The sequence below is a fragment of the Neofelis nebulosa genome, chromosome 8 (assembly GCF_028018385.1).
Source record: "Neofelis nebulosa isolate mNeoNeb1 chromosome 8, mNeoNeb1.pri, whole genome shotgun sequence".
NCBI lineage: Eukaryota > Metazoa > Chordata > Mammalia > Carnivora > Felidae > Neofelis > Neofelis nebulosa.
The window spans coordinates 73,814,470-73,840,732 of NC_080789.1; the positions used below are offsets into that span (position 1 = coordinate 73,814,470).

General features: G+C 37.4%; 1 protein-coding gene across 4 annotated transcripts in view; it reads right to left on the minus strand.

Moving 5' to 3' along the window:
- Window positions 1-1,432: 1,432 nt before the first annotated feature.
- CNTN1 (contactin 1) overlaps window positions 1,433-26,263 on the minus strand; it is a 368,724-nt gene continuing 343,893 nt past the window's right edge. For all 4 annotated transcript variants that reach the window (XM_058743101.1, XM_058743098.1, XM_058743100.1 and 1 more), the window contains one exon: window positions 1,433-3,726. In XM_058743101.1, the coding sequence (XP_058599084.1) occupies window positions 3,650-3,726 (77 nt within the window). In that variant the 3' untranslated portion in view covers window positions 1,433-3,649. The remainder of the gene's footprint in view (window positions 3,727-26,263) is intronic.

A 26,263-nucleotide genomic window follows, 5' to 3' on the forward strand; every position in this document is an offset into this window, starting at 1 on the left:
TAAAATGTAAGAACGGTCATCAGTATTTTAGCATTTTAGACAAGACAAGAAAATGGATTTTTTCCTTAAGAGGTACTTAAATTACATATACAGTCAAAAATATCAGTTAATCTAATTTGTAGTAGTCATAAAAACCTTTGATTCTCAAATCTGGCTCCCTATGAAGACACTCTTGAACAACCTAAAAAGATATAGCTTCGTATCCCTCACTTTCCAAATTCTGATTTGGTAAGTCTGGACTGGGGCCCAGAGACTATTTTATTTTTTTCAAATTCTCCAGCTGATCCTAAGGGGCAACCAGGTTTGAGAACCACTAACATGGGAAACACTCTCATGGAAAAAAGCTTTCATCTCCCAAAGTCTGGGGAATTAGAGCTAGGGTCAATCCAAGGTCAAATACCAAAAGCAAAATATTAGAAGGGAAGTAATCTAATACTTAGGGTCAAGAAACAGAGGCAGGGGTCCAAAAGGGAAACCAGGATCCAGTGTGGAAGCAAGTTTCATGAAACAGGAAGGAAGGTCGGAATGCCAATGAGAAATCACAATCAGAACACAGAAGACTGTCAGGCAGAACACAGGGAGCCCTGGGATTCAGAACTTTGGGCTTAGTCTAAATCAGGATTCAGAGAAACTTTACCTGTACCAGACTCCTGTCTTTAGAGACATGCTTTTATGCAAATTCCTCTATTAGAATTTCAGTTCATTCAGGGTTGAATAGCCTTTTTTTCTTTTTTTTAGCTTTTAGCAGTTTGCTTTAGTGTCTAGCATTAGATTCACGGCAATCCACAAAATTGAAGTTTTTTACTAGATGATCTTATTTCAATGTAATAATGCCTGTGTGTGTACGTGCAAGCTCGTGTGTGTATGTGTTTGTGTGTGTCTTTACATTTGTGTGTATATTTTTTGTAGAACCGTTCAAACATTTAACTGTTACTTAACAAGTAATATTTATTCCATGCAGTTGAATTTACAACGAAACCTTCTAGGGGTACCTGGGTGGCTCAGTCGGTTAAATATCCAACTCTTGATTTCGGCTCAGGTCATGATCTCATGGTTCATGGGTTTGAGCCCTGCATCAGGCTCTGTGCTAACAGCACAGGCCTGCTTGACATTCTCTCTCTCTCTCTGCCCCTCCCCCGCACACTTTCTCTCAAAATAAAAAAATAAACTTAAAAAAAAAAAGGAAAGAAAACCTTCTAAAAATGAGTTTTAAACTTTAGGTAAATTGAAAGGACAGTTGCTATTTTTTGGGTAACAGTAAGACATTTATTTCTTTATAATTTGTTTTCATTCATAAAAAGGACAAAGCACAGTCCTATACTACTCCATTGAAAAAATGATAAAAAATAACTAAAAAAATCAATTCAATATTTATCAGTATCAAATAAAACTACTATCACCTTTCCTGAAATACAAAGAAACAACAGATATGTCTATATCTATATAAAGTTTAATTAAGAATCTTGCGTCTTAAGCAGATGATACATTAGTTAGTTTGACAACAGTTTAAAACTGATGGTCCCAGTCAAATTTGTACAACTGTATGAGGAAATGAAAAGCTTGAGTTATCAGTGTATGAGAGATTTTAATCTACCTTATCTCTGTCACAAATTTAAAATGAAACAACCTCCAAAGTCTGTTTTCTTCTTACCTTTCAGAACCATTTCATGCAAAATCTAACCAGTTTTGCTCTTTATTGCAATACATTAGAAATAAAAGGCGAGCATGCATTTGGCAAAAGATTTAGTTGTTGTCGATTATATAAAAATGCCCAACATGGGTCACATTGCAAAAGGAAAACCCCAAAGTGTAACAATGAAAACACAAACATTTGTACAGAAGGCTTACACAGTATTCGTTTCCCTAAAGTATGAAGAGATTTTGTTTCTTTTTCAAATAATTATGTATTTTATGAAATCTGGTAATGCTTTTAAGACTGTTGACGTACTTCCACTGGGAAATCATCCATTTCACTTATTATTAAAAAGTTTAATTTTATAACAAAGAGTTGAATGTAAACTAATGACATATTTATTGATATTTTCATAATGAAAGCTCTAAACATTTACACATAGATATATAGTACAAAAATTATACAAATTAAAGAAAAGGGGGTAAAGTAGTAATAGTTCTATTTTGCTGCCTGTAAATATTTTTTTATGAACCTATAAGGTATCCTTTCTAAAAAGATAAACTCTATCTCTAATTAGCTAGCAAGGTTGTGCTAATAAAATAGGATTATACCTCCTGAATCATCAGACATTGCACTGTTTCATGAGCCAGCTAATCCTTTATTATTCCATTTCTCTCACACCCACACTCAAACACATTTCCTTGCATACCACGGAGAATGAAGAAATGTGCATCTTCCTTTTTACAACTTATGAAAACCTAAAGCACCAACACTTGGGAGACACCATTGGACACATTATTTGTCTCCTCCTGGCCTTCCAGTTTGCATACTTTCAAAGTACCATTAGCAACATATTGATTTGGTATTTTTAGCCAGTTTTCAGTATTGCATTGAAGTGGGAAATGAGTTTACTAGCAAATTAAAAAAAATAAGGTATATTGTAGATTTTCCAACGTATAGGTGATTTCTTGATACCTTCAATAAAGAAAGCTTTTACTTAGAAATGGAGCACAAAAACAAAGATCCTTAGAATAGTATTAGATCACACTTATACTCACTTAACATTGTTTATTTCTAGCTGTGTAACGACTGTCACCTCTCAATTAAAAAATGAAAGCATTCTACTTTTCAAAATTCATTATTCTATGTATGAATAAATACAGCAATATGATGATACTCTAGAGAAGAGCTGTGATTTTTGAGGTTTGAAACTGATGATGAGAAAAGCATAAAATATTTTCAGAATATCATATAAAAGTAAAGAAAAACCTTCCTATGGTATGTTAACTTTACCACTAAAAATCTAACGTAAAATTATTACTGATTCTGAAAATCAAGCATTTAGAAAATTACTTACTTCCAAAATAAGAATACTGATAACAATTTCTAGAATTTGGTTTTCAATATTCAGAATCTTTCAACTCATTCAGTAAAATGAGTTGCTCATGGAATTTATGTCAAAATGTTTCAGTTATACTCTATTTTTTTTTTCAAGGAAACTCAAAATGTCATGAATGATAGGGGCCATTCAAAAATATGCAGGACCCGAAACAGAGAATAGTACAAGAGACTGTTTTACTCTTACATTTACCACATACAATCAACATTTCAACCTCTATTATATTTCACAACTTGTTATTAAATTTAAAGCACCTGTGTATGGTGATTTTACTTTTCACTCTACAGCCTATAGTATTGAATTGAACACTGTAACTTGTCCCATTGGATTAAATCATGCAACTGTCACAGAATCAGGTTAAGTGGTTTATAAGGCATATTGGAACGAGTTAAAAATCATTTTATACCCATTTAAAAGTATATTCTTTTGGACGAAGGGGTTCCTGAATGCCTCAGTCATAATGTGTGTTGTAAATCAGTTGGAGAGTTTGTTAAAGTATCATTTATTTGGCTTAGGGTGGAGCCACAGAAAATGGAAGGAATTATATTCATCATAGGGATGAAGGTGTCCTCTGTGTCCTCTAAGCTGGGCTGGGAGCAGCAGCTGTCACATCACACTCAGAAATCCAGGTAGACAAGGATGCCAAGGGCAGGCAGCAGTAAGCCAAGAAGGCTTGGTGATAGGGTGGATACACCTGCGAAGTAAATAAAAACGTACATATTATTTCATTGAGAATAGCACTGTTTCTCATTTACCCTGCTTTGGGAAAGGCCAGATTATGTAGGCTTGAAAATCAAATGGTTCCTTTAAAAAAAATTCTCTGTTCTTAAGTAATATAAAGAAAAAAAAACATTTGATCAAGAATTTTGTGTGTGAGAGCACGTGACTCTCTACAACATGTTCTTATAAATCATTTATGATAAGGGGCGCCTGGGTGGCGCAGTCGGTTAAGCGTCCGACTTCAGCCAGGTCACGATCTCGCGGTCCGTGAGTTCGAGCCCCGCGTCAGGCTCTGGGCTGATGGCTCGGAGCCTGGAGCCTGTTTCCGATTCTGTGTCTCCCTCTCTCTCTGCCCCTCCCCCGTTCATGCTCTGTCTCTCTCTGTCCCAAAAATAAATAAAAAAAAAAAAAATAAAAAAAATAAAAATAAATCATTTATGATAAGATCACAAATGCTTAGGTTTTCCTATAATCCAGCTGTCCCAAATTCCTACCAGAAGGTGATAAGTGAAAAAACATATGGAAATAAGCAAACAAATGAAAAAACACTGAAGGTGTTAAAAAATAAGATAAAAAGATGTACTAAAAATACTAATAATGTTACCTGGTATAAAAACATCATGGGTATACTAGATAAATTTTGCATAATTTCATATCCCAATAGTTTTAAGGCATTTAGGTGCTCAGACACAAATGATTTGAGTAATATATATATAATATAGTATACATAATATATATATATAAATATATTTATATATATAAATAAATAAATAATATATATAATGTATATAATATATATATGTATATATATATATACATATATATATATATATATACATATATATATATATGTATATATATATATATATACGTATATATATATATAAAATAGGTGCTCATCCCAACAGGTGCCCTCCTCAATACCCATCACCCACCCTTCCCCTCCCTCCCACCCCCCATCAGCCCTCAGTTTGTTCTCAGTTTTTAAGAGTCTCTTATGCTTTGGCTCTCTCTCACTCTAACCTCTTTTTTTTTTCCTTTCCTTCCCTCGTGGGTTCCTGTTAAGTTTCTCAGGATCCACATAAGAGTGAACACATATGGTATCTGTCTTTCTCTGTATGGCTTATTTCACTTAACATGACACTCTCCAGTTCCATCCACGTTGCTACAAAGGGCCATATTTCATTCTTTCTCATTGCCACGTAGTACTCCATTGTGTATATAAACCACAATTTCTTTATCCATCAGTTGATGGCCATTTAGGCTCTTTCCATAATTTGCCTATTGTTGAGAGTGCTGCTATAAACATTGGGGTACAAGTGACCCTATGCATGAGTACGCCTGTATCCCTTGGGTAAATTCCTAGCAGTGCTACTGCTGGGTCATAGGGTAGGTCTATTTTTAATTTTTTGAGGAACCTCCACACTGTTTTCCAGAGCAGCTGCACCAGTTTGCATTCCCATCAACAGTGCAAGAGGGTTCCTGTTTCTCCACATCCTCTCCAGCATCTATAGTCTCCTGATTTGTTCTTTGGCCACTCTGACTGGTGTGAGGTGATAACTGAGTGTGGTTTTGACTTGTATTTCCCTGATGAGGAGTGACATTGAGCATCTTTTCATGTGCCTGTTGGCCATCTGCATGTCTTCTTTAGAGAAGTGTCTATTCATGTTTTCTTCCCATTTCTTCACTGGGTTATTTGTTTTTCGGGTGTGGAGTTTGGTGAGCTCTTGATAGATTTTGGATACTAGCCCTTTGTTCGATATGTCATTTGCAAATATCTTTTCCCATTCCATTGGTTGCCTTTTAGTTTTGTTGATTGGTTCCTTTGCTGTGCAGAAACTTTTTATCTTCATGAGGTCCCAATAGCTCATTTTTGCTTTTAATTCCCTTGCCTTTGGGGATGTGTCAAGTAAGAAATTGCTACGGCTGAGGTCAGAGAGGTCTTTTCCTGCTTTCTCCTCTAGGGTTTTGATGGTTTCCTGTCTCACATTCAGGTCCTTTATCCATTTTGAGTTTTTTTTTTGTGAATGGTGTGAGAAAGTGGTCTAGTTTCAACCTTCTGCATGTTGCTGTCCAGTTCTCCCAGCACCATTTGTTAAAGAGACTGTCTTTTTTCCATTGGATGTTCTTTCCTGCTTTGTCAAAGATGAGTTGGCCATACTTTTGTGGGTCTAGTTCTGGGGTTTCTATTCTATTCCATTGGTCTATGTGTCTGTTTTTGTGTCAATACCATGCTGTCTTGATGATGACAGCTTTGTAGTAGAGGCTAAAGTCTGGGATTTTGATGCCTCCTGCTTTGGTCTTCTTCTTCAAAATTACTTTGGCTATTTGGGGCCTTTTGTGGTTCCATATGAATTTTAGGATTGCTTGTTCTAGCTTCGAGAAGAATTCTGGTGCAATTTTGATTGGGATTGCATTGAATGTGTAGATAGCTTTGGGTAGTATTGACATTTTGACAATATTTATTCTTCCAATCCATGAGCATGGAATGTTTTTCCATTTCTTTATATCTTCTTCAGTTTCCTTCATAAGCTTTCTCTAGTTTTCAGCATACAGATCTTTTACATCTTTGGTTAGATTTATTCCTAGGTATGTTATGCTTCTTGGTACAATTGTGAATGGGATCAGTTTCTTTGTCTTTCTGTTGCTTCATTATTAGTGTATAAGAATGCAACTGATTTCTGTACATTGATTTTGTATCCTGCAACTTTGCTGAATTCATGTATCAGTTCTAGCAGACTTTTGGTGGAGTCTATCGGATTTTCCATGTATAATATCATGTCATCTGCAAAAAGTGAAAGCTTAACTTCATCTTTGCCAATTTTGATGCCTTTGATTTCCTTTTGTTGTCTGATTGCTGATGCTAGAACTTACAACACTATGTTAAACAACATTAGTGACAGTGGACATCCCTGTTGTGTTCCTGATCTCAGGGAGAAAGCTCTCAGTTTTTCCCCATTGAGGATGATGTTAGCTGTGGGCTTTTCATAAATGGCTTTTATGATCTTTAAGTATGTTCCTTCTATTCCGACTTTCTCGAGGGTTTTTATTAAGAAAGGATGCTGAATTTTGTCAAATGATTTTTCTGCATTGATTGACAGGATCATATGGTTCTTATGTTTTCTATTATTAATGTGATGTATCTCATTGATTGATTTACGAATGTTGAACCAGCCCTGCATCCCAGGAATGAATCCCACTTGATCATGGTGAATAATTCTTTTTATATGCTGTTGAATTCGATTTGCTGGTATCTTATTGAGAATTTTTGCATCCATATTCATCAGGGATATTGGCCTGTAGTTCTCTTTTTTTTACTGGGTCTCTGTCTGGTTTAGGAATCAAAGTAATACTGGCTTCATAGAATGAGTCTGGAAGTTTTCCTTCCCTTTCTATTTGTTGGAATAGCTTGAGAAGGATAGGTATTATCTCTGCTTTAAACATCTGGTAGAACTCCCCTGGGAAGCCATCTGGTCCCAGACTCTTATTTGTTGGGAGAGTTTTGATAACTGATTCAATTTCTTCGCTGGTTATGGGTCTGTTCAAGCTTTCTATTTCCTCCTGATTGAGTTTTGTAAGTGTCTGGGTGTTTAGGAATTTGTCCATTTCTTCCAGGTTGTCCAGTTTGTTGGCATATAGTTTTTCATAGTATTCCCTGATATTTGCTTGTATTTCTGAGGGATTGTAATAATTCCATTTTCATTCATGATTTTATTTATTTGGGTCATCTCCCTTTTCTTTTTGAGAAGCCTGGCTAGAGGTTTATCCATTTTGTTTATTTTTTCATAAAAACAGCTCTTGGTTTCCTTGATCTGCTCTACAGTTTTTTTAGATTCTATATTGTTTATTTCTGCTCTGATCTTTATTATTGCTCTTCTTCTGCTGGGTTTAGGGTGTCTTTGTTGTTCTCCTTCTATTTCCTTTAGGTGTTCTGTTAGATTTTGTATTTGGAATTTTTCTTGTTTCTTGAGATAGGCCTGGATTGCAATGTATTTTCCTCTCAGGACTGCCTTCGCTGCATCCCAAAGCATTTGGATTGTTGTATTTTCATTTTAGTTTGTTTCCATATATTTTTTAATTTCTTCTCTAATTTCCTGGTTGACCCATTCACTCTTTACTAGGGTGTTCTTTAACCTCCATGCTTTTTCCTGTGGTTGATTTCAAGCTTCATAGCATTGTGGTCTGAAAGTATGCATGGTATGATCTCAGTTCTTGTATACTTATGAAGGGCTGTTTTGTGACCCAGAATGTGATCTATCTTGGAGAAGGTTCCATGCGCACTCGAGAAGAAAGTATATTCTGTTTTTTTGGGATGCAGAGTTCTAAATATATCTGTCAAGTCCATCTGATCCAATGTATCATTCAGGGCCCTTGTTTCTTTATTGACCGTGTGTCTAGATGATCTATCCATTTCTGTAAGTGGGGTGTTAAAGTCCCCTGCAATGACCACATTCTTATCAATAAGGTTGCTTATGTTTGTGATTAATTGTTTTATATATTTGGGGGCTCCCGTATTCGGCGCATAGACATTTATAATTGTTAGCTCTTCCTGATGGATAGACCCTGTAATTATTATATAATGCCCTTCTTCATCTCTTGTTACAGTCTTTAATTTAAAGTCTAGTTTGTCTGACATAAGTATGGCTACTCCAGCTCTTTTTTGACTTCCAGTAGCATGATAAATAATTCTCCATCCCCTCACTTTCAATCTGAAGGTGTCCTCAGGCCTAAAATGAGTCTCTGGTGGATGACAAATAGATGGGTCTTGTTTTTTATCCATTCTGATACCCTACGTCTTTTGGTTGGAGCATTTAGTCCATTTACGTTCAGTGTTATTATAGAAAGATATGAGTTTAGAGTCATTGTGATGTCTGTAGGTTTCATGCTTGTAGTGATGTCTCTGGTACTTTGTTTCACAGGATCCCCCTTAGGATCTCTTGTAGAGCTGGTTTAGTGGTAATGAATTCCTTCAGTTTTTGTTTTTTTGGGAAGACCTTTATCTCTCCTTCTATTCTAAATGACAGATTTGCTGGATAAAGGATTCTTGGCTGCATATTTTTTCTGTTCATCACATGGAAGATTTCCTGCCATTCCTTTCTGGCCTGCCAAGTTTCAGTAGAGAGATCCATCACAAGTCTTATCAGTCTCCCTTTATATGTTAGAATATGTTTATCCTTAGCTGCTTTCAGAATTTTCTCTTTATCCTTATATTTTGCCAGTTTCACCATTATATGTCATGCAGAAGATCGATTCAAGTTACGTTTGAAGGGAGTTCTCTGTGCCTCTTGGATTTCAATTCCTTTTTCCTTCCCCAGATCAGGGAAGTTCTTAGCTATTATTTCTTCAAGTACACCTTGAGCACTTTTCCCTCTCTCTTCTTCCTCTGGAATACCAATTATGCATAGATTATTTCTCTTTAGTGCATCACTTAGTTCTCTAATTTTCCCCTCATACTCCTGGATTTTTTTTTTATCTCTCTTTTTCTCAGCTTCCTCTTTTTCCATAATTTTATCTTGTAGTTCACCTATATTCTCCTCTGCCTCTTCAATCCGAGCTGTGGTCACCTCCATTTTATTTTGCAGCTCATTTATAGCATTTTTTAGCTCCTCCTGGCTGTTCCTTAGTCCCTTGATCTCTGTAGCAAGAGATTCTCTGCTGTCCTCTATACTGTTTTCAAGCCCAGCGATTAATTTTATGACTATTATTCTAAATTCACTTTCTGTTATATTGTTTAAATCCTTTTTGATCAGTTTGTTAGCTGTCGTTATTTCCTGGAGATTCTTTTGAGGGGAATTCTTCCATTTCTTCATTTTGGAGAGTCCCTGGAGTGGTGCGGGACTGCGGGGCACTTGCCCTGTGCTGTCTTGAATTACTTGTGTTGGTGAGCAGGGCCTGCAGTCAGACCTGATGTCTGCCCCCAGCCCACCGCTGGGGCCACAGTCAGACTGGTGTGTGCCTTCTCTTCCCCTCTCCTAGGGGCGGGATTCACTGTGGGGTGGCGTGGCCCATCTGGGCTACTTGCACACTGCCAGGCTTATGGTGCTGGGGATCTGGCATATTAGCTGGGGTGGATTGGCAAGGTGCACAGGAGCGGGAGTGGCAGGCTCAGCTCACTTTTCCTTCAGAGATCCGTTTTGGGAGGGGCCCTGCAGCACCTGGAGGGAGTCAGACCCGTCACCAGAGGGATGGATCCTCAGAAGCACAATGTTGGGTGTTTGCACAGTTCAAGAAAGTTTCCTGACAGGAACTGGTTCCCTTTGGGATTTTGGCTGGGGGATGGGCGAGGGAGATGGCGCTGGCGAGTGCCTCTGTTCCCCACCAAGCTGAGTTCTGACGTCCAGGGCTCAACAACTCTCCTCTCGTTGTCCTCCAGCCCTCCTTCTCTCCGAGCAGAACTGTTAGCTTATAACCTTCCAGATGTTAAGTCCCCTTGGTGTCCGAACACACTCCATCTGTCCCCTCCACTTTTGCAAGCCAGACTCAGGGGCTCTGCTTTGCCGGTGGGCTGCCCCTCTGCCTGGGCTCTCTCCTGCCAGTCCATGTAGTGTACACTGCCTCTCTGCCCTTCCTACCCTCTTCTGTGGGCCTGTCGCCTATGCTTGGCTCCAGAGAATCCATTCTGCTAGTCTTCTGGTGGTTTTCTGGGTTATTTAGGCAGGTGTGGGTGGAATCTAAGTGATCAGCAGGACGCAGTGAGTCCAGCGTCCTCCTATGCCGCCATCTTCCTATTAATTTCTGTGTATTCTTGATAATAGTAAATAACCTATTCAAATTTTTATATAAGGAAAAATTGCTTTGAGATACTATGTTATGAATTAAAAATAAAAGTGATGTCATGTACTCTGGACTTGAATTACATCTTGAGCTAATCATTACATCTAGAAGGGTTCCTTCTGTGGTCCAGTTTATGGGTGCAGGTATTGCCCATGTTGGAATTCTTGAGAAAAGGCTAACAAAGGGGATCAAGAAGGCACACTCTTCTTTTCCACTCTCCACATCTATTAGGCAGTATCTTCACTGAACACACTGCTGGGATGAATGCTGAGCTAAAAACTACAGTCAACAGCTCATAAATATAATAGATGTGTGTCAAGTTATAGACACAAGTTTTAGAAGTTATTCTGAAACCTTAAAACATTATTAGCTACCATACTAACAGTGACCCCAAACAGCCCTGTCTGTGGAATATTCCTCTTGTATTAGGAAGAGTCAGGGCATTTATCTTGACTCTCTAGTCATTAGAAGCACATTCCCATTCTCCACAGGATGGAAGATGATTGTGTCTATCTACAAACATGTATTTCATTAGTACCCTGTTAGTAGCACTGAGTACTGCATGGAAAACTTAAGAGAAGTATCATTTGACACAGATAAAAAAAAATAAGCAGGACGGTGAGGGTCAAAAGTGTGGGCAAACAAGAAGGGCAATATAAGTGGCTGCTTATAGTCCATTAATGCTGATGCTGCATAACATTATCAATAGCGATGATAACACTAATAGCAAACTATGAATGCTACTACTTCCTGATCTACAGCCATAAGACAGACACTACGCTGGCCAGTTGTATATATTATGACGTTAACACAACAGCCTGTAATGGTAGGTCTTACCATCCTGCTTTTATAGATTAGGTAACTCAGTGTCAGGTAAAATGACTTGCTCAAAGCCAATTGCCAGTAGACTGGAAGAGCCAGGTTTCCATCTCAGATTGGTCAGGCCCCAAAGGCCGTATTCCATTTTCTGCCACTTTCTACAGATAGCTTTGGAAAAGGATCAGTTCTAGAAATGCATAAGGATGCTACCCTCCACACTTAAAAAGGCACAGAAGGAAAATTGTATGAGACATATGAGAAAGCACAGCACCTAAGTTGTTTCAAAGAGTCTTTGGATTCATGTAGTATTTTTTCATTCTATTTTTCTACATAGATATTTTAAAAATTATGCCACAGTCCACATGTTATTTTATTCTGACAAGGTGACCAATAAACCTCAATCACACAGAAAAACATTAGTTTTCAAAGTCTGACCTAAGTTAAATGATCTGTTCTGAAGACTTTTGTCTGACAATGAGTGCAGGGTCTCTCTGTACTGCTGCGTCCTTTGACCACAAATTACATCGGTGACGGGTCCACATTCATGTACTTGCCTAAATGGTGGGTTGGCTCATACAAACTTTGGCTGCAGAAAGAAGTTTAGGCAATTGTGGATGCCAGCTTGAAGTTTTGGTGTTAGTATGAAAACCAAATACAATTTCATAATTTGTGGCTTCAACATCAGGATATTTGATTTATTTTAAATAAACTCTTCATGTTTATGTGTGTTATATTTAATTTCTCTAATGGCTCAAGCTTATGTAATTGTGGTCTTCATCTTCAATTCTCTTCCACATTCCAAGCACAAATTAGAGACCTGACTGAATTACTATTTAAAGGGCATTTTAAATGTGGGCTCCCCTTATTCTTCAAGGGTTTTCAATATATATTGGTTTTATATCTAACAAAATGTATATCAAAATAATGCTATCAAGCACAATGTCATAATTATATGGTAAGTAGTAAACATATATTTTGCTTTCACATATTTACTGCATGTCAAACATGATCATGTGAATCATTTTTCCCTATCAGAACAAAACCAAAGCCAATTTAGAGTAATATATTTTTTTCTACTGGATTTTCTTGATTTTTTTTTTTTACCTAGCCTTCACTGATCTATTATTTCTTTCAGAAAGGATTCCTAATGGAGGGAGTTTTATGTTGAGAAGGGAAATTCTAATTAAAAGTTAAGCAGTGCTTAACCATCTTTGCAAGTTTTATGATAAGCAGAGAACCATTCTAGTCAGTTTTTAATACAGATCTACTTTCTTGTTTTTTTTCCCATTTATTTATTTATTTTGAGAGAGTGAGAACAGGGGAGGGGCAGAGAGGGAGAGAGAGAATCCCTAGCAGGCTCCACACTGTCAGTGTAGAGCCTGATGGGGGGCTTGAACTCATTAACTGTGAGATCATGACCTGAGCCAAAATCAAGAGTCGGATGCTTAACTGACTGAGCCACCCAGGCATCCCACAAATCTCTTTTTTGATGCTTCAATTTGGACATTATAGTCCAATCCAAATTGCTACTGCTTAGCTCTTGTGCATGATACCATGGGACAGAGAAGTTCATTCTTGTGGTGTCACTCTTTGTGTTCACACTGTTCATATTTCTAAATTGTAAACACTTCAGGAAAAGGAATAAACCCACACTGTATTTTCAGCTGGGTTGACTAATACCAAGTGCTGCACATAGTGAATACTTGATCTGTAATGTTATAATATAAATAATCTTAACAGCTAGAAGCCCTTAACCTTTTCTGATTAAGGGTACAAGTTGGGAGAGAAAGCGAAAGGGTAGGAAAGGGGGCTTAATAAAGAAGACAAAGGAAACCACTGTGATCTGTAGTGGAACCGTTGGTATTTCCTTACATTTTATATTCTATTCCATAATCTCTCTAACTTTTAGGGATCTGGGGCAAGGAAAGGGGTTATCCATTCCTGTAAATGCTTTTCTTCAGGAAATCCCGGGTTGTTTTCTCCATCAGGGAGAGGATATTGAAAAAAAAAACCACAACAAAAAGGCATTTATTGTGGTACGTGGCTGGCTCAGTCAGTAGAGCATGTGACTCTTGATCTTGGGTGGTGAGTTTGAACCCCACATTGGGAGTACAGATTACTTAAAAATAAAATCATTTTAAAAAGCCATCTATTTTACCACTTGGTTGTGGAATCCTCTGATTTGTCTTGTTAGAACATTACTTCAGATTCTTTCAGTCTTATAATTGGCCCCGGACTTAGGGAAGAAAGATTTTAGATAAGATGGTTGATTCCCCACAACCTAGAGGCATGTTTACTATACATTCACTGTATTAGGTACGTATCAGTGGGTGTTTGCTATTGAAATTTGTCAAGTTAACAGAACATTTGTTGGGATAGCAGCAAACTTAAGTCAAAGAATAGACATCTGTCTGGCACTGAGAGTGGAAATCAGATTAGATGGAAAAAGAACAAAGCCACATGTCATTATTCAGGTTAGTGTGAAAGACACAGATAATGCCAACTGTAAGCTTCACTGGAGATACTTCAGAGGTCAAGCCACAGCTACAAAATTCCATAATGGGCCCTTCATTGAGGGGCTAGTGCTGTGTTACCCATGATGCCCCTGGTCTGCTTTACTTCCCATCTATTACTGGGAATACTCAATTGATCAACCGCCCTCTACTCATGATGGCCCCCCAACTCTAGTTAATTTCTGCTTCTCCTATCCTTACTTGGGAAACAGCAGGTCCAGAACTGATTGTTAACTCCCTTACACCCTGCTCTGAATTCTTCAGCAGGGACTCAAGCCTTACGTAAGAAGCTTCTCCATCTCACTTGAGTGGTGTTCCACAACTGCTCTGGCTGGTTTCTTTGCTGCATCCAATCGGACTACATGTCAGACTACAGGTTTGTGCTTGGTCTTCAGCTGTGTAGGTTTTCACAGAATCAAGAGGCAAACATGAGGATCAGTAAGGAGATCAGTGTCCTGGTAGGAGCTGTAAAGCTGCACTGGCAATAGGAGTAGCATGTGGCAGATAAGAATAAGGCCTCTGGGGAGAGGCAAAGAAGGCAAAGTCCAAATCCTGACTCTGCCTTTTACTGGCTAGGTAATCTTTAGTGTGTGTCTTAATCTTTTTATGCCTCAGTTTCTTCAGCTATAAAATGAAGATAATAATATGCCTCATGGCTTTATTGTGAGAATTGAGAAGATGTCTATTAATGGTTCTTATATATATTTTAGCAGAAATCTGTAGAAGCAATCATACGTGGAAGTACATGACTGAACTAAGAGGAAAAGGGATGCTTTATTCAAAGATGTGCCTGGAGAAGGAGACTAGAGACCTTTGCCTCCTCCATGGTCATGCTGGTACTTGTACTCCCGCAAGCCCATCACTCCACACAGCATGTGGAGATCTGCTTATCACAGTTTGAAAACAGCTGCCTTATGTAAAGCACTTCAGAAAATGCATGGCTAATAGAAAATTCCTGTAAATTGTAGTAATTCATACTACATTTGGCCTGTGCCCACGTGGAGGAGGGGCAGACAGAGATGGGGACAGAGGCAGAAGGAGGCTCCATGCTGACAGTGGAGAGAGTGATGCAGGGCTTGAACTAATGAATTGTGAGAGCATGACTGAGCCAAAGTTGGACATTTAACTGACTGAGCCACCAGGCACCCCTGATACTGTTCATTTCTTGCAATAGATTTCTTGCACTATATTTTTTGAAAAGTAGATGGGTGAAAAGCAAAGAAAAACAATAAAAAAGGCAGGTGTCCCTTGCATACAACCTACATTTGAGACATACATGTCTACTTACTGTTCCCCAATCACACACATGTCCTTTTAGTGCACAAATATTCCTAGAATGCCCTTCCACCTATTAAGACTGGGCATACTGAACTTTATTGTAGTGGTCTAGCTCAAGTGTTATCTCCTCTGAGGTATTATAGTTGGGATCTTTGGTTTCTGGTAACAGGAACCCAACTAAAGAGCCAATGTCATACGGATTTTGGACAACTAGAGCCAGAGACTTCAACCTCTGTGTCTTCTGTGTTGCTGACTTTCATCTCTTCTTCCTTTGCATATTGCCTCAAATTCTCAGACACACTTCTCCTCAAGACACACAAGAGCACTAAGCTCGCTGTCATATATTCTCAAGAACAAAATGATGACATCTTTTTACCCAAATTCTAGTGAGAAAACTGTGAAGGAAAGATTCTGATTTGCAGAGTCTGGATCAAATAGCCACTCCCAGACCAACCACTGTGGCTGAATTAGTGAATTTCTGTAATAGAACCAGCTTGGAACAGGTTCCCATCCCTTTACTAATCAGTGTGGCCAAAGAGACAAGGTGACTTAAGCAGATGTCAATGTTCATTCTGATCTCAGGAGGGGGTACCTTCCCCAGGGAAAGAGCTATGAGGATCAAGAAGCAAAATAAGAGTTCTGAGAGAAAATGCGAGCACACTTCAACTAAAAAGTACAAATGCCCACTGAGTCACCAAAGTAACATAGAATAATCCTTAGCTCCTCAATTTGTTGACTATGGTATGCTTTTTGTCAAGGAATAAGTCACAAGAATAATATTCTGCCCATAACTTTGGAAAATGTGTTTTGTGGTAATTGGAAAAATATGTTTCAGATAATTGCTCATCTAACTTGCCTTCCTCAACTTTTACATATTTTTCCAATTCCAATCAAAATAAGAAAAGCAAGTGATCTATTTAGCTACTGAAGATTTAAGGACTAATTATTTCTGTAAACTAGTCACAGTAATGGAGCCATTTTTATGAGTAAACATTGAAAGTCACTCAGGATGGGTGCAACATTAGATACTGTAAGCCTGGAGGCTACTTTTCTTTTTTTGGGGGGAGGGGGTGGAGTACACAAATATGTATGGTTATATTTACCCTAAGATCTGAATTTCAGCAGCAGTGATAATTACATAAAGGACGAGCTAAGAAATTTAATAAACTACTATGGTTGGGTCTACATAAGTCTGCATTTCTGACCTTATTTATTTGTACAGGAAGACCTAGAAAGAGTTTGTCATTTTACAAATTCAATCAATCATAAGGATTTAGTCTGGTTAAGAAGTGGTGAAGGGTTTATTTTTGGTTAGCCTAACCCACTGGGAATTCTCCATCTATCTTTTACTAATTATATACCCTTCAGCAAACTATTTAATTATATCTGCTTCTCCACTGGATTGTTGTATGAAGTTGGAAATGATACTTATTTTCCTAAGTTTTGTGGCAGAAATGGGTGAAAACAAGGGTTAAAGAAGGAAGAGCTGTTTCTGACTTTGAGATACTGAAATGTAACTTAAAGTATGGGTGTGTTTTCTTACAAAGACAATTAAGACAAAAATTAGGCAATCCAATTTTCTCGCAGGACTTAACACTTGAGCAATGTTTGCCATTGAGGCAAAACCAAATTACTTTAAAATATTATTTAAAAAATTTTCCTTGACTATTGGGATTTTATGAAAATATTGGATTTGGTTGAGTCATTTCTGGAATTTCCATACTTTCTGTCTCTTCTTTGCATACTTTCTCTTGCACGGTTCTCCTGCCCTACCAGCCCCAGGTTCCCACCCCATTCTTTATCCCATCTAAATGCTATCAATAACGAGGGTTTAGAATAGAGCTGATGTATAAAACTGAAAAACTTATAAAGTAGGAAAGTTTTACTTGCCTGGAAACTGGCATAAAATTTGCAATAAAACGCCTACAATTCAGTGAGGTTAATGTTAAAATTTCCTTTAGGCCATATACCAAAATTATTTTTATAAATTGCCTAGTGCTTATTAAAAATTAGAGGAGGTGACTTTTTAGAAAGGTAGTTGGATTTTCTTCAAATAGGTCTCTAGGGGAAAATGCTGGGACATGTTTCAGTTCTAAATCAATTATTATAAGCACTAACTACCTGCCCTTGACAAAATGAAGTAATGGATATTTACCCAGTTGGTTTTAAAAGTTTCTGGGGGAAAAAAAGCAAAAGGGAAATCAGAAAATAAAATGAGTTTGTTCTTTGAGTTACAATTTTTTTCTGAACTTTTTCATCATTTTTTTTCTTTAGATATCTATTTTTTATGGTGTCTATCAGCTTACTTATTTTGCTTTTGGTAATTTTGTCTCTGTATGTCTCTTTGAGATGGGAAAATACTAAGCTTTGTGGAGAAAGAAAAAGATAGCCTAAGGCCTACTTCCAGTTCTTCCAAGAGCTAGTTGTATAACTTCAGGAAGATAATATTTGGACTCAAGATGTGGCTCTGAGGCCGGTGTGATCTTTGGCTATTTTACTTGTCAAGGATGTGGATTTTCCTTCTGGAAAATGATAGGGTTCAATGTTATAAGTCCTAAGGTTCCTAGCATGGCCATGAGTCTATGATTCTAAGCAAGCCATAATGTATTTAAGAATATCAAACACTGAGCCATCAAATTTGCAAACATATTTGTTATATTTCCCCTCATTTATAATAATCAAAGTTGATACTAGTTTATAAATACACATTAAAAGTTTGATCATGTAAGTGATAGTGGCTTTGATGGTTTTCTCCAAATTCATGCAACCCACTAATCTTTTTTTGGCAGGGGTACGTAGTTTGCTGGCAGCTTATCTTAGCAATTGTACTCTTTCCTTACTGTTGACTCTGGCCCTTTACATGTCAGAATGCTAGACTGCCAGGATGCATTTCCTCTCTGAAAAAGAAACGAGCATTTACAATACAATGATGACCAAGTATTTGCTGGGAAATGTGAAAGTACCTTCCAACTGCCTATTGGCCAACAAGCATATGCTCAAACAACCTACTTTGATATGTTTTGGGCAAGATAAGACTGTAACTATGAGGGCCTTTTAGATTAGCTTACCTAGTCCTGAAGAAATGCAAGGTGATGTTTTCACAAGAGCATGAGACTTCACATTAGAAAGAATTCTATTTGAATATTTTTGCCATCAGTGCTCTATGTGAATGTATTTGAATATATTTGTCCTCACAAGGTACTTAAGCCTTCAGAGCCTCCATTTCCTTATCTATAAAATGGGGAATGTAATACACAGCAGGGTATTTGTGATAATTAAATGGAAAAAATGCTAAAAATGTAAAGTAAAGGTCATCTGATAATTATAAATTTGAAATATGAAATATAATTCGTGCACTAAAACAATTATTTCATGAATTTTTAATGAGAATACACTGAGCCGGGGGTGAGACAGAGAAGACCCAGACCTCAGTATTTGGGTCGCATTCTACACCAAATGTGCAACATGTATATAATGGATTTCATGGGTTTATTTTTTTTCAACTTATATGAAACTTCTAACGAATAACATTCAAATTATTTGTGATTAATTCACAAACAACCAGAGTCAGCTTGTTAGATCTCTGCATTTGGCTTTGGAAACAGCTGTTAGAACATTCTTACATGGGTAGCCCTTGCTTTGTGGAATGCATTAAACTACCACGAGAATCAGTTTTTTCTCAACCTTGGTTAAAGTTAGAGAGACTGGGGACTTAAAATGCCTATTCTAGTTTGCCATACTCGTAAAAACAAATACTAAAATCCTCTCCTCCTCCTCTCTCGCCTTCCCTTTCCCCATTCCGTTTTTGAGATAAAAGGACAGTGAGTAGAGTCAGAAAGCTTAAGAATTTGTGTGTTCCCCTTGCCACGGCTAGTGGTGCCCTCTTTAGTGCTAGGCTTGAAGAACCACTTGAGCACATCGGGGACTAATACCTCCTGGACATTTTCAGGAGCTACAGACACATGGTTTATTGGGTTTACTTACAGATGAAGAAAGACTGTTCTGTGCACCTCCTCCACTGACACACTTGCTGGTTCTATAGCTTTGCCTCTTCATGCTTTTGGGAGACCAGCTAGTGTTTTAGCTTATTGACAATAAAGAGGAAGAGCAAAACCTACTGGTCATGACAGTCAATTTTCCTTGAACTCATAATTGTATCTAATCAAAAGAAATCCAAACTAAGGTAAATAGGCAGATATGTCTTCCCACAAAGCCGAGTTCTTCTCAGTTCTGTTCTTTTCTTTTACTTTCTTTTATTTTATTTTATTTTTTTTATTTTTTTTTTTTAAAAAACTTTTTTTTTTTTTATTTTTTTATTTTTTATTTTTTTGGGACAGAGAGAGACAGAGCATGAACGGGGGAGGGGCAGAGAGAGAGGGAGACACAGAATCGGAAACAGGCTCCAGGCTCTGAGCCATCAGCCCAGAGCCCGACGCGGGGCTCGAACTCACTGACCGCGAGATCGTGACCTGGCTGAAGTCGGACGCTTAACCGACTGCGCCACCCAGGCGCCCCTCTTTTATTTTATTTTAGAGAGAGGGGGAGTGTATGAGTCAGGGAGGGAGCCACACGGAGAGAGAGAGAGAGAGAGAGAGAGAGAGAGAGAGAGAGAGAGAGAGAGAGAGAATCTTAAACAGACTCTTAAGCATGCTCAGTGCAGAGCCTGATGAGGGGCTCCATCCCACAACTCGGACCTGAGCTGAAATCAAGAGTTGGAAGTTCAACCAACTTAACCACCCAGGTGCCCCCTCAGTTCTTATCTTATATAAACTTGAGTAAATGATCTTTTGCTGATTTTAATACCCATATTCAAGGTCAGGGTGGTGCACATTGTTTTTATGTGAGACAATGGAATCCAAAAAGTTTACTCTATCATGTGGCAGGATGTCATGACTATTCATGCACAGAGGGTCTACTTTCTATAGGCATTCCTAAAATTGTAGGAAATGTGACATATTTCTAGGAGACACACATTTACATGCATATTGCTGGTACCAGTATTTGTGGGACACATCACTCCCCAGTTGTAGGAAAGGATAGGTATGCAGTTATTTAAAATTGGCTTAGAATAGCAGGCCCTTCAAAAAGACGAGAACTATGAGGATAACATAAGGCAGTCTGTCAATTGGCGCTATGAGCCCCAAAGTGGGAGTTGTGTCTAGCTTTATGTGGCTCTTTTGTGGGACCCTAATTAGTAGCAGTAACTCAAGTGGCTAGCCTGCCTGGGGGTAATTTCCACGTCTCATGCCTAGTTTTACTAAAGTATAGATGCAGATTAATTTCTATTTAAATTTTAGCTCTGTCTTTTAAAATAAAATCTTCATCTAACGATGAGGAAAACTCTAAAATTTAAATATACAGATAGTAATAGGAGAATAAAAAGGAGATTTTTATTTTTATTTTTTTTTATTTTTTATTTTTTTTTTTTTTTAATGTTTTTTATTTATTTTTGGGACAGAGAGAGACAGAGCATGAACGGGGGAGGGGCAGAGAGAGAGGGAGACACAGAATCGGAAACAGGCTCCAGGCTCCGAGCCATCAGCCCAGAGCCTGACGCGGGGCTCGAACTCACGGACCGCGAGATCGTGACCTGGCTGAAGTCGGACGCTTAACCGACTGCGCCACCCAGGCGCCCCAAAAAGGAGATTTTTAAAAGTCATTTCATTTAGGGGCACCTCAGTGGTTCAGTCAGTTAAGTGTCCAACTTTCGCTCAGGTCATGATCTCAGTTGGTGAGTTCAAGACTGGCATCAGACTTTCTTGTCAGCACAGAGCCCACCTCAGATGCTCTGTCTTCCCTCTCTCTATCCCCTCTCCTGCTGGTTGCTTCTCTTTCTCTCTCTCAATAAATAAATAAACTTTAAAATTATTTCATTTATCCTAAGTTTTCTGGACAATCTGACCCATAACACAGCACCAACAAATATCCATTCAATGGATTGATTTTTTTAAAATAATTTATGATGTGCCAACTATGGGGAAGTTGTAACATGTTATTTTGCGTAAGCCATATAATACACAGTTGAAGTATCGTTATCCTCACATATAGATGAGGGGCCTAAGGCTCGGATTTGCCCACCTAGGAAAAGTAAAATGAAGTGTTGAACTGAAACCTGACTGTAAGCCCAGTGCTATTTTCCCTACCACACAGATGCTTCATGAGTGTCTCTTACTATGGCTAGAGAATGCAGTGATCCAGCCTACCTAATGTAATGAGCTGAGGGTTGGAAATTACTACCCATATCTAAGCACCTCCACAGCGGAAACAGCCAAAAATCTTAGTTCTCCACTGGTTTCACTTGTTGATTCAGAGACCTTGGGAGCTTTCCCAGGGTAAAACTGTGACAAAAGGACCATTTGATCTTTCTTGATTCATCTTTGCTTTGGTGTTCTGACAAATGAGTGACTCACCTGTTTAAGGTAGTATTTTGGTAGTTAAGATTTTCCTTCCTAATAGGAACCTGAACTCATTTGTTTGTCAGACCTTGAGGCCTCACTGCAGGATTCAGTGTCATCCCTCTATCAGCGAGGATTACTTGGTGTATCTCTGTTTTTCCACATGCACATTCAGTTCTTCTAAGAAATGGTCCAAATTCACTGAATTTCTACAACTATTATAAGGATCACAACCAGCTGATTCTTCTTTTTGCACTTCCCCAGGAGAAACAATTTCTCAGCTGTTTTAATGATATAGTCTGAAACATGGAAGGAGTTGCTGGCTGAAACTCATCACTGATTATTCTGAGTGTGCGCTTGTTTAAAGCCTCTCAGCCAGAAGATTATAACATAATCCAATCACTTTGGATGGTGTCTGCATGGAATTTTCACTCTGTTTATACATTTTCCAGAATTCTCTTTCCAGAAAGCTCATCCTCAGTCTTATTGTCAGGTGCTAAACTCTGAAATTATAAGTTCTTTTCAAATTCTTTAGGCTCAAAAAAGTGGAGACAAGAAGATTGGCTTTCATCACTTCCGCAAAGAGTTTATTTTAAAAATCAGCAAAGTAGTTACTCCTTGCTAACCACGAGGAATTCTGGGAAATACTTAAGAAACCATTTTGTTTATATTGAACAAGCCAAATTCCCACACAGTGAGTGGAAATTGAACTTCTTTCAACATTTGTCTGTATTCCTAACAGTAGTGTCATTTTTCTTCTAGTCACTTCATTATACATTTTTTGGAGTCATCACTGTCTTTTTTCCATTACGACTTGCGCCTTGTGCCTTTATGCCTCTTGACAGTGCATTTTATACAGAGAGACTTTTAGACATTGATGATACGCTAACATGTTTTAAATAACTCATAATTAATTTTCTAGGTATTGAGACAAGTATTATAAAATCTAGAAAGAAGTTTGAGACTAATGATTTGTTTTGACATAGTATGTCTTAACTGGACTGTCCTACCTCTCATTTACCTGAGCTGTTTTTTCTGTTAGAGTTCTTCAGAATTTGTCACTGAACCTCTTCTTTCTCCCTATATTCTCTTTGCTCTGTCACTGTCATTGTTCTTATAAAATGTGCCCACTGAATTTCTGAATTACTTAGCTCAGTCAATGATGTTGCCATGGACTCATTATTCATAAGAGAAAACACAGAATCATTTGCAAAACCGTTTTGCCCTCATTTGCAATGTACCAACTTGGCCACCAAGCACAACTGAAGAATCTCTCTGTTCCACTTTCTCTACTGCCTCTGCCTTAGTAATCCAGGACCTCATCACCTCCTATTCAAACATAAGAAAAAGTAAAATATGAAAAAAAAACCCAAATCATAAATTCAATATGCCCCTTTCTCACAGTCTGAATAAAATAATCTATACTCTACTTATTTCTACCCTACCCTCCTTTTTTTGAATGCCACATCCCAAATGCACTAAATACGATGCCATTTTTATGTGTTCTTACAGTCAACATTTGTTTCCTTGGACTTGAACTCCCTTTATTCCTGGAAAATTCTCACTGATATTACTAGATTCATCAAACATGCCATTCCTTAAAACAGTTATATGTTGATTTAATCACTTTCTCTCTGTCCTTGCTTCTATAACATTTGATAGATGTGCCACAATTATTTTTCTGCCTCCTATTCTCCATGAGCTCAGGACTCCTGGAGAATACACACTATGTTCCTATTCTTCTTTAAACTTCCCGGGACCAAGTCTTATCTAACACATTTGGTGCTCAGTAAGGTTTTACTGAATGGGTTGAACTAATGGTCAAAACCTTTTTTTTTTTTTTTTTTTTTTTACATTTAATCACCAGCTGCTGCTTTGGATTCCCCTTCTGCTGTAGTTCTGTGCAGGGTCTGTTTATCTATGCATGTCCCAGAGGACCATTCCTGAGAAAAAGTATTATAAAGAATTAGTGTCCCTATAAAACCCCCACTTGTCTTAGACTCAAAATCAAGCAATCATTACATCTAATCACATCCACTAGAGTACTCAATTTGTAAATATGAACAAGCAAGGTCAGTTGATCATCCAACTCTGGATTTTGGCTCAGGTCATGATCTTATGGTTTCTGACATTGAGCCCCACGTCTGGCTCTGAGCTGACAGTGTGAAGCCTGCTTGGGATTCTCTCTCTCCCTCTTGCTCTGCCCCTCCCCTGCCTTGTTCTTTCTCTGTCCCTCTATCAAAATAAATAAATATTTTTAAAAATACTAGGCATTAACAGAAATTCTTACTTGATAGAAAAATGCTTACAATCAAATATGCCTTAGGAAATATTTATAATTCTGAGTTTAATATTGCCTATAATGTATATTCTTTCTTTTTCTTTTAATATCGATGCTGTAACTCCTGGCATTTATTACTTAATCAATTATAATTTATAACTTATTTATTTATTTTTATTTTTTTAATGTTTATTTATTTTTTAGAGACAGAGAGAGTCTGAGCAGGGAAGGGTCAGAGACGGAGACATAGAATCTGAAACAGGCTCCAGGCTCTAGCTGTCAGAACAGAGCTGGACGTGGGGCTCAAACTCACGAACCATGAGCTCATGACCTGAGTACGACACTTAACCCAGAGCCACCCAGGTGCCCCAAATTGTCTTATGTCTTTTTTTGAACCCAAAGTTCTACATAAGTGTAATAACTCAACAGATATAAGATAGTATCTTTTACTGTAATTTTTAGATACACCTTTAAATATAACTCACTTTTAAAAAAAATCTTTTTAATGTTTTATTTTTGAGACAGAGAGAGACAGAGCATGAGCAGGGGAGGGGCAGAGAGAGGGGGAGACACAGAATCTGAAGCGGGCTCCAGGCTCTGAGCTGTCAGCACAGAGTCTGACCCAGGCTCAAACTCACAGACCACAAGATCATGACCTGAGCCGAAGTTGGACATTTAACTGATTGAACCATGCCGGCGCCCCAGATTGTATTATGTCTTTACTTGAACCCAAAGTTCTACAGAAGTGTAATAACTCAACAGGTATAAGATAGTATCTTTTTTGTAATGATTTTTAAATATATCTTACTTAGTTTAAATGTTTTAAGGATCAGTTAAATTTCTTTTAGGTAAAGAAAGCTTTTCAGTCCTAGGTAAAACACAAAAAATAATATATGGCTTCAGGGAGCTGCAAAAAGATGTGTTCAGCCATCAAAATCACCCTTACAAAAGGCAAAGTAATTAACAAAATCACAAAATAACCAGTTTTCCAGAAATGAGCAATCCTCTAAAAGACCAGCTCTGTGTTATCAGCAGAAAAATATATTCAGGGAGAACAAAAGAGACAGAAACTAAATACATTTTTATCTGTGTAGGACTTTATTCTCTATATCAAATTCATGTTGGGTATCAGGTACCCATGTCAGTATATTTATATGTTTGGAGGTTTAGGCAGCACTTAATGACTATATAAAAAGAAAGAATGTCCTTCCATTTATAAAAACCAAAGCTCTCTCCAAAACCTCGGAATATATAATGTTACTACATTAGTTGAGGTATTTGGAAGAATATATATAAGAATTATGATGGCTATATATTTCATATATGGTAGCACCATTTTCCCTATTTCCAATCTTTCTCTATTAAGCTGGTTTGCCTTGTGTTTCAGGTTTCTCCTTGAATTACAATTTCTTTGTAATCTTAGAATCATATATAACAGTTCTCCAGTTGTCATGAAAATCATCATACTAAATAATAAGCACTTTTTAATTGTGTCAATTTTTCATTTTTAACATTTTCTCTAGATTTTATTTTATTTTAGAATACGTTCTTTATGACTTGCTATATTTAAAGAATTTCTTTTTATCTTATATTTCAATCTTATATTTTAATCATGCATATGTTAGAAATCTGATACATGTGTCTTGTAGTTCTTGAGGGTCAATACATGCTGTTTAGACATTTATGATCTGTGTTCTTAAGACATTTTAACACATCACTATTTATTTAGGTAACTTTTTTTGCTAGTTAATCTGGGAAAATAAATATTGAGTCGAAATGCTTTGCCAGGGTTTTTGGAGAATAAAATATAAATATTTACCTATAAGTTATATGCTTCCTAATTCTAAAAAGGTTTTAAGATAGTTTGCAAAGATACATAAATTGTGACAAAGGAAAAATAAGGAAATTGAGAAGAAGGAAAATAAATTTAGGAAAAAATAGACTAAGCTAGGAGAAAATGATATCAAAATAGCAACAACAACATGCACCAATGCTGCTACTAATATTACTAATATTTATTAAGTAGTTATTTAAAAAGCACTTTACTTACATTCACATATCTTCAATTAAAATATACAATGACCTATATACTTTGCTATAGGTATGTCAGAAATATGGCTCTGAGCTTTGGCCAAGCAACACAGAGAAATAGATCAGTCATTAAGTTAATTATCCAAATGATAAACAAACAAACAAATAAAAACAAAAACAGGTAATGTGCTCAAGAAAGGCTTTTCTATTCCTGGTCCTGAGATAAGAGGTTAAGGGGCAGTCCATCGGGGCAGGTCCCTGGAATAACAATCCATCATGATGCTAACACAATACTAGAAATGCAACAAATTAGGAAAGTATTTTTTTTTAACTTTTCTTAATGTTTTTATTTATTTTGAGAGACAGAACAGTAGCAGAGGAGGCACAGAGAGAGAGGGAGACACAGAATCTGAAGCAGGC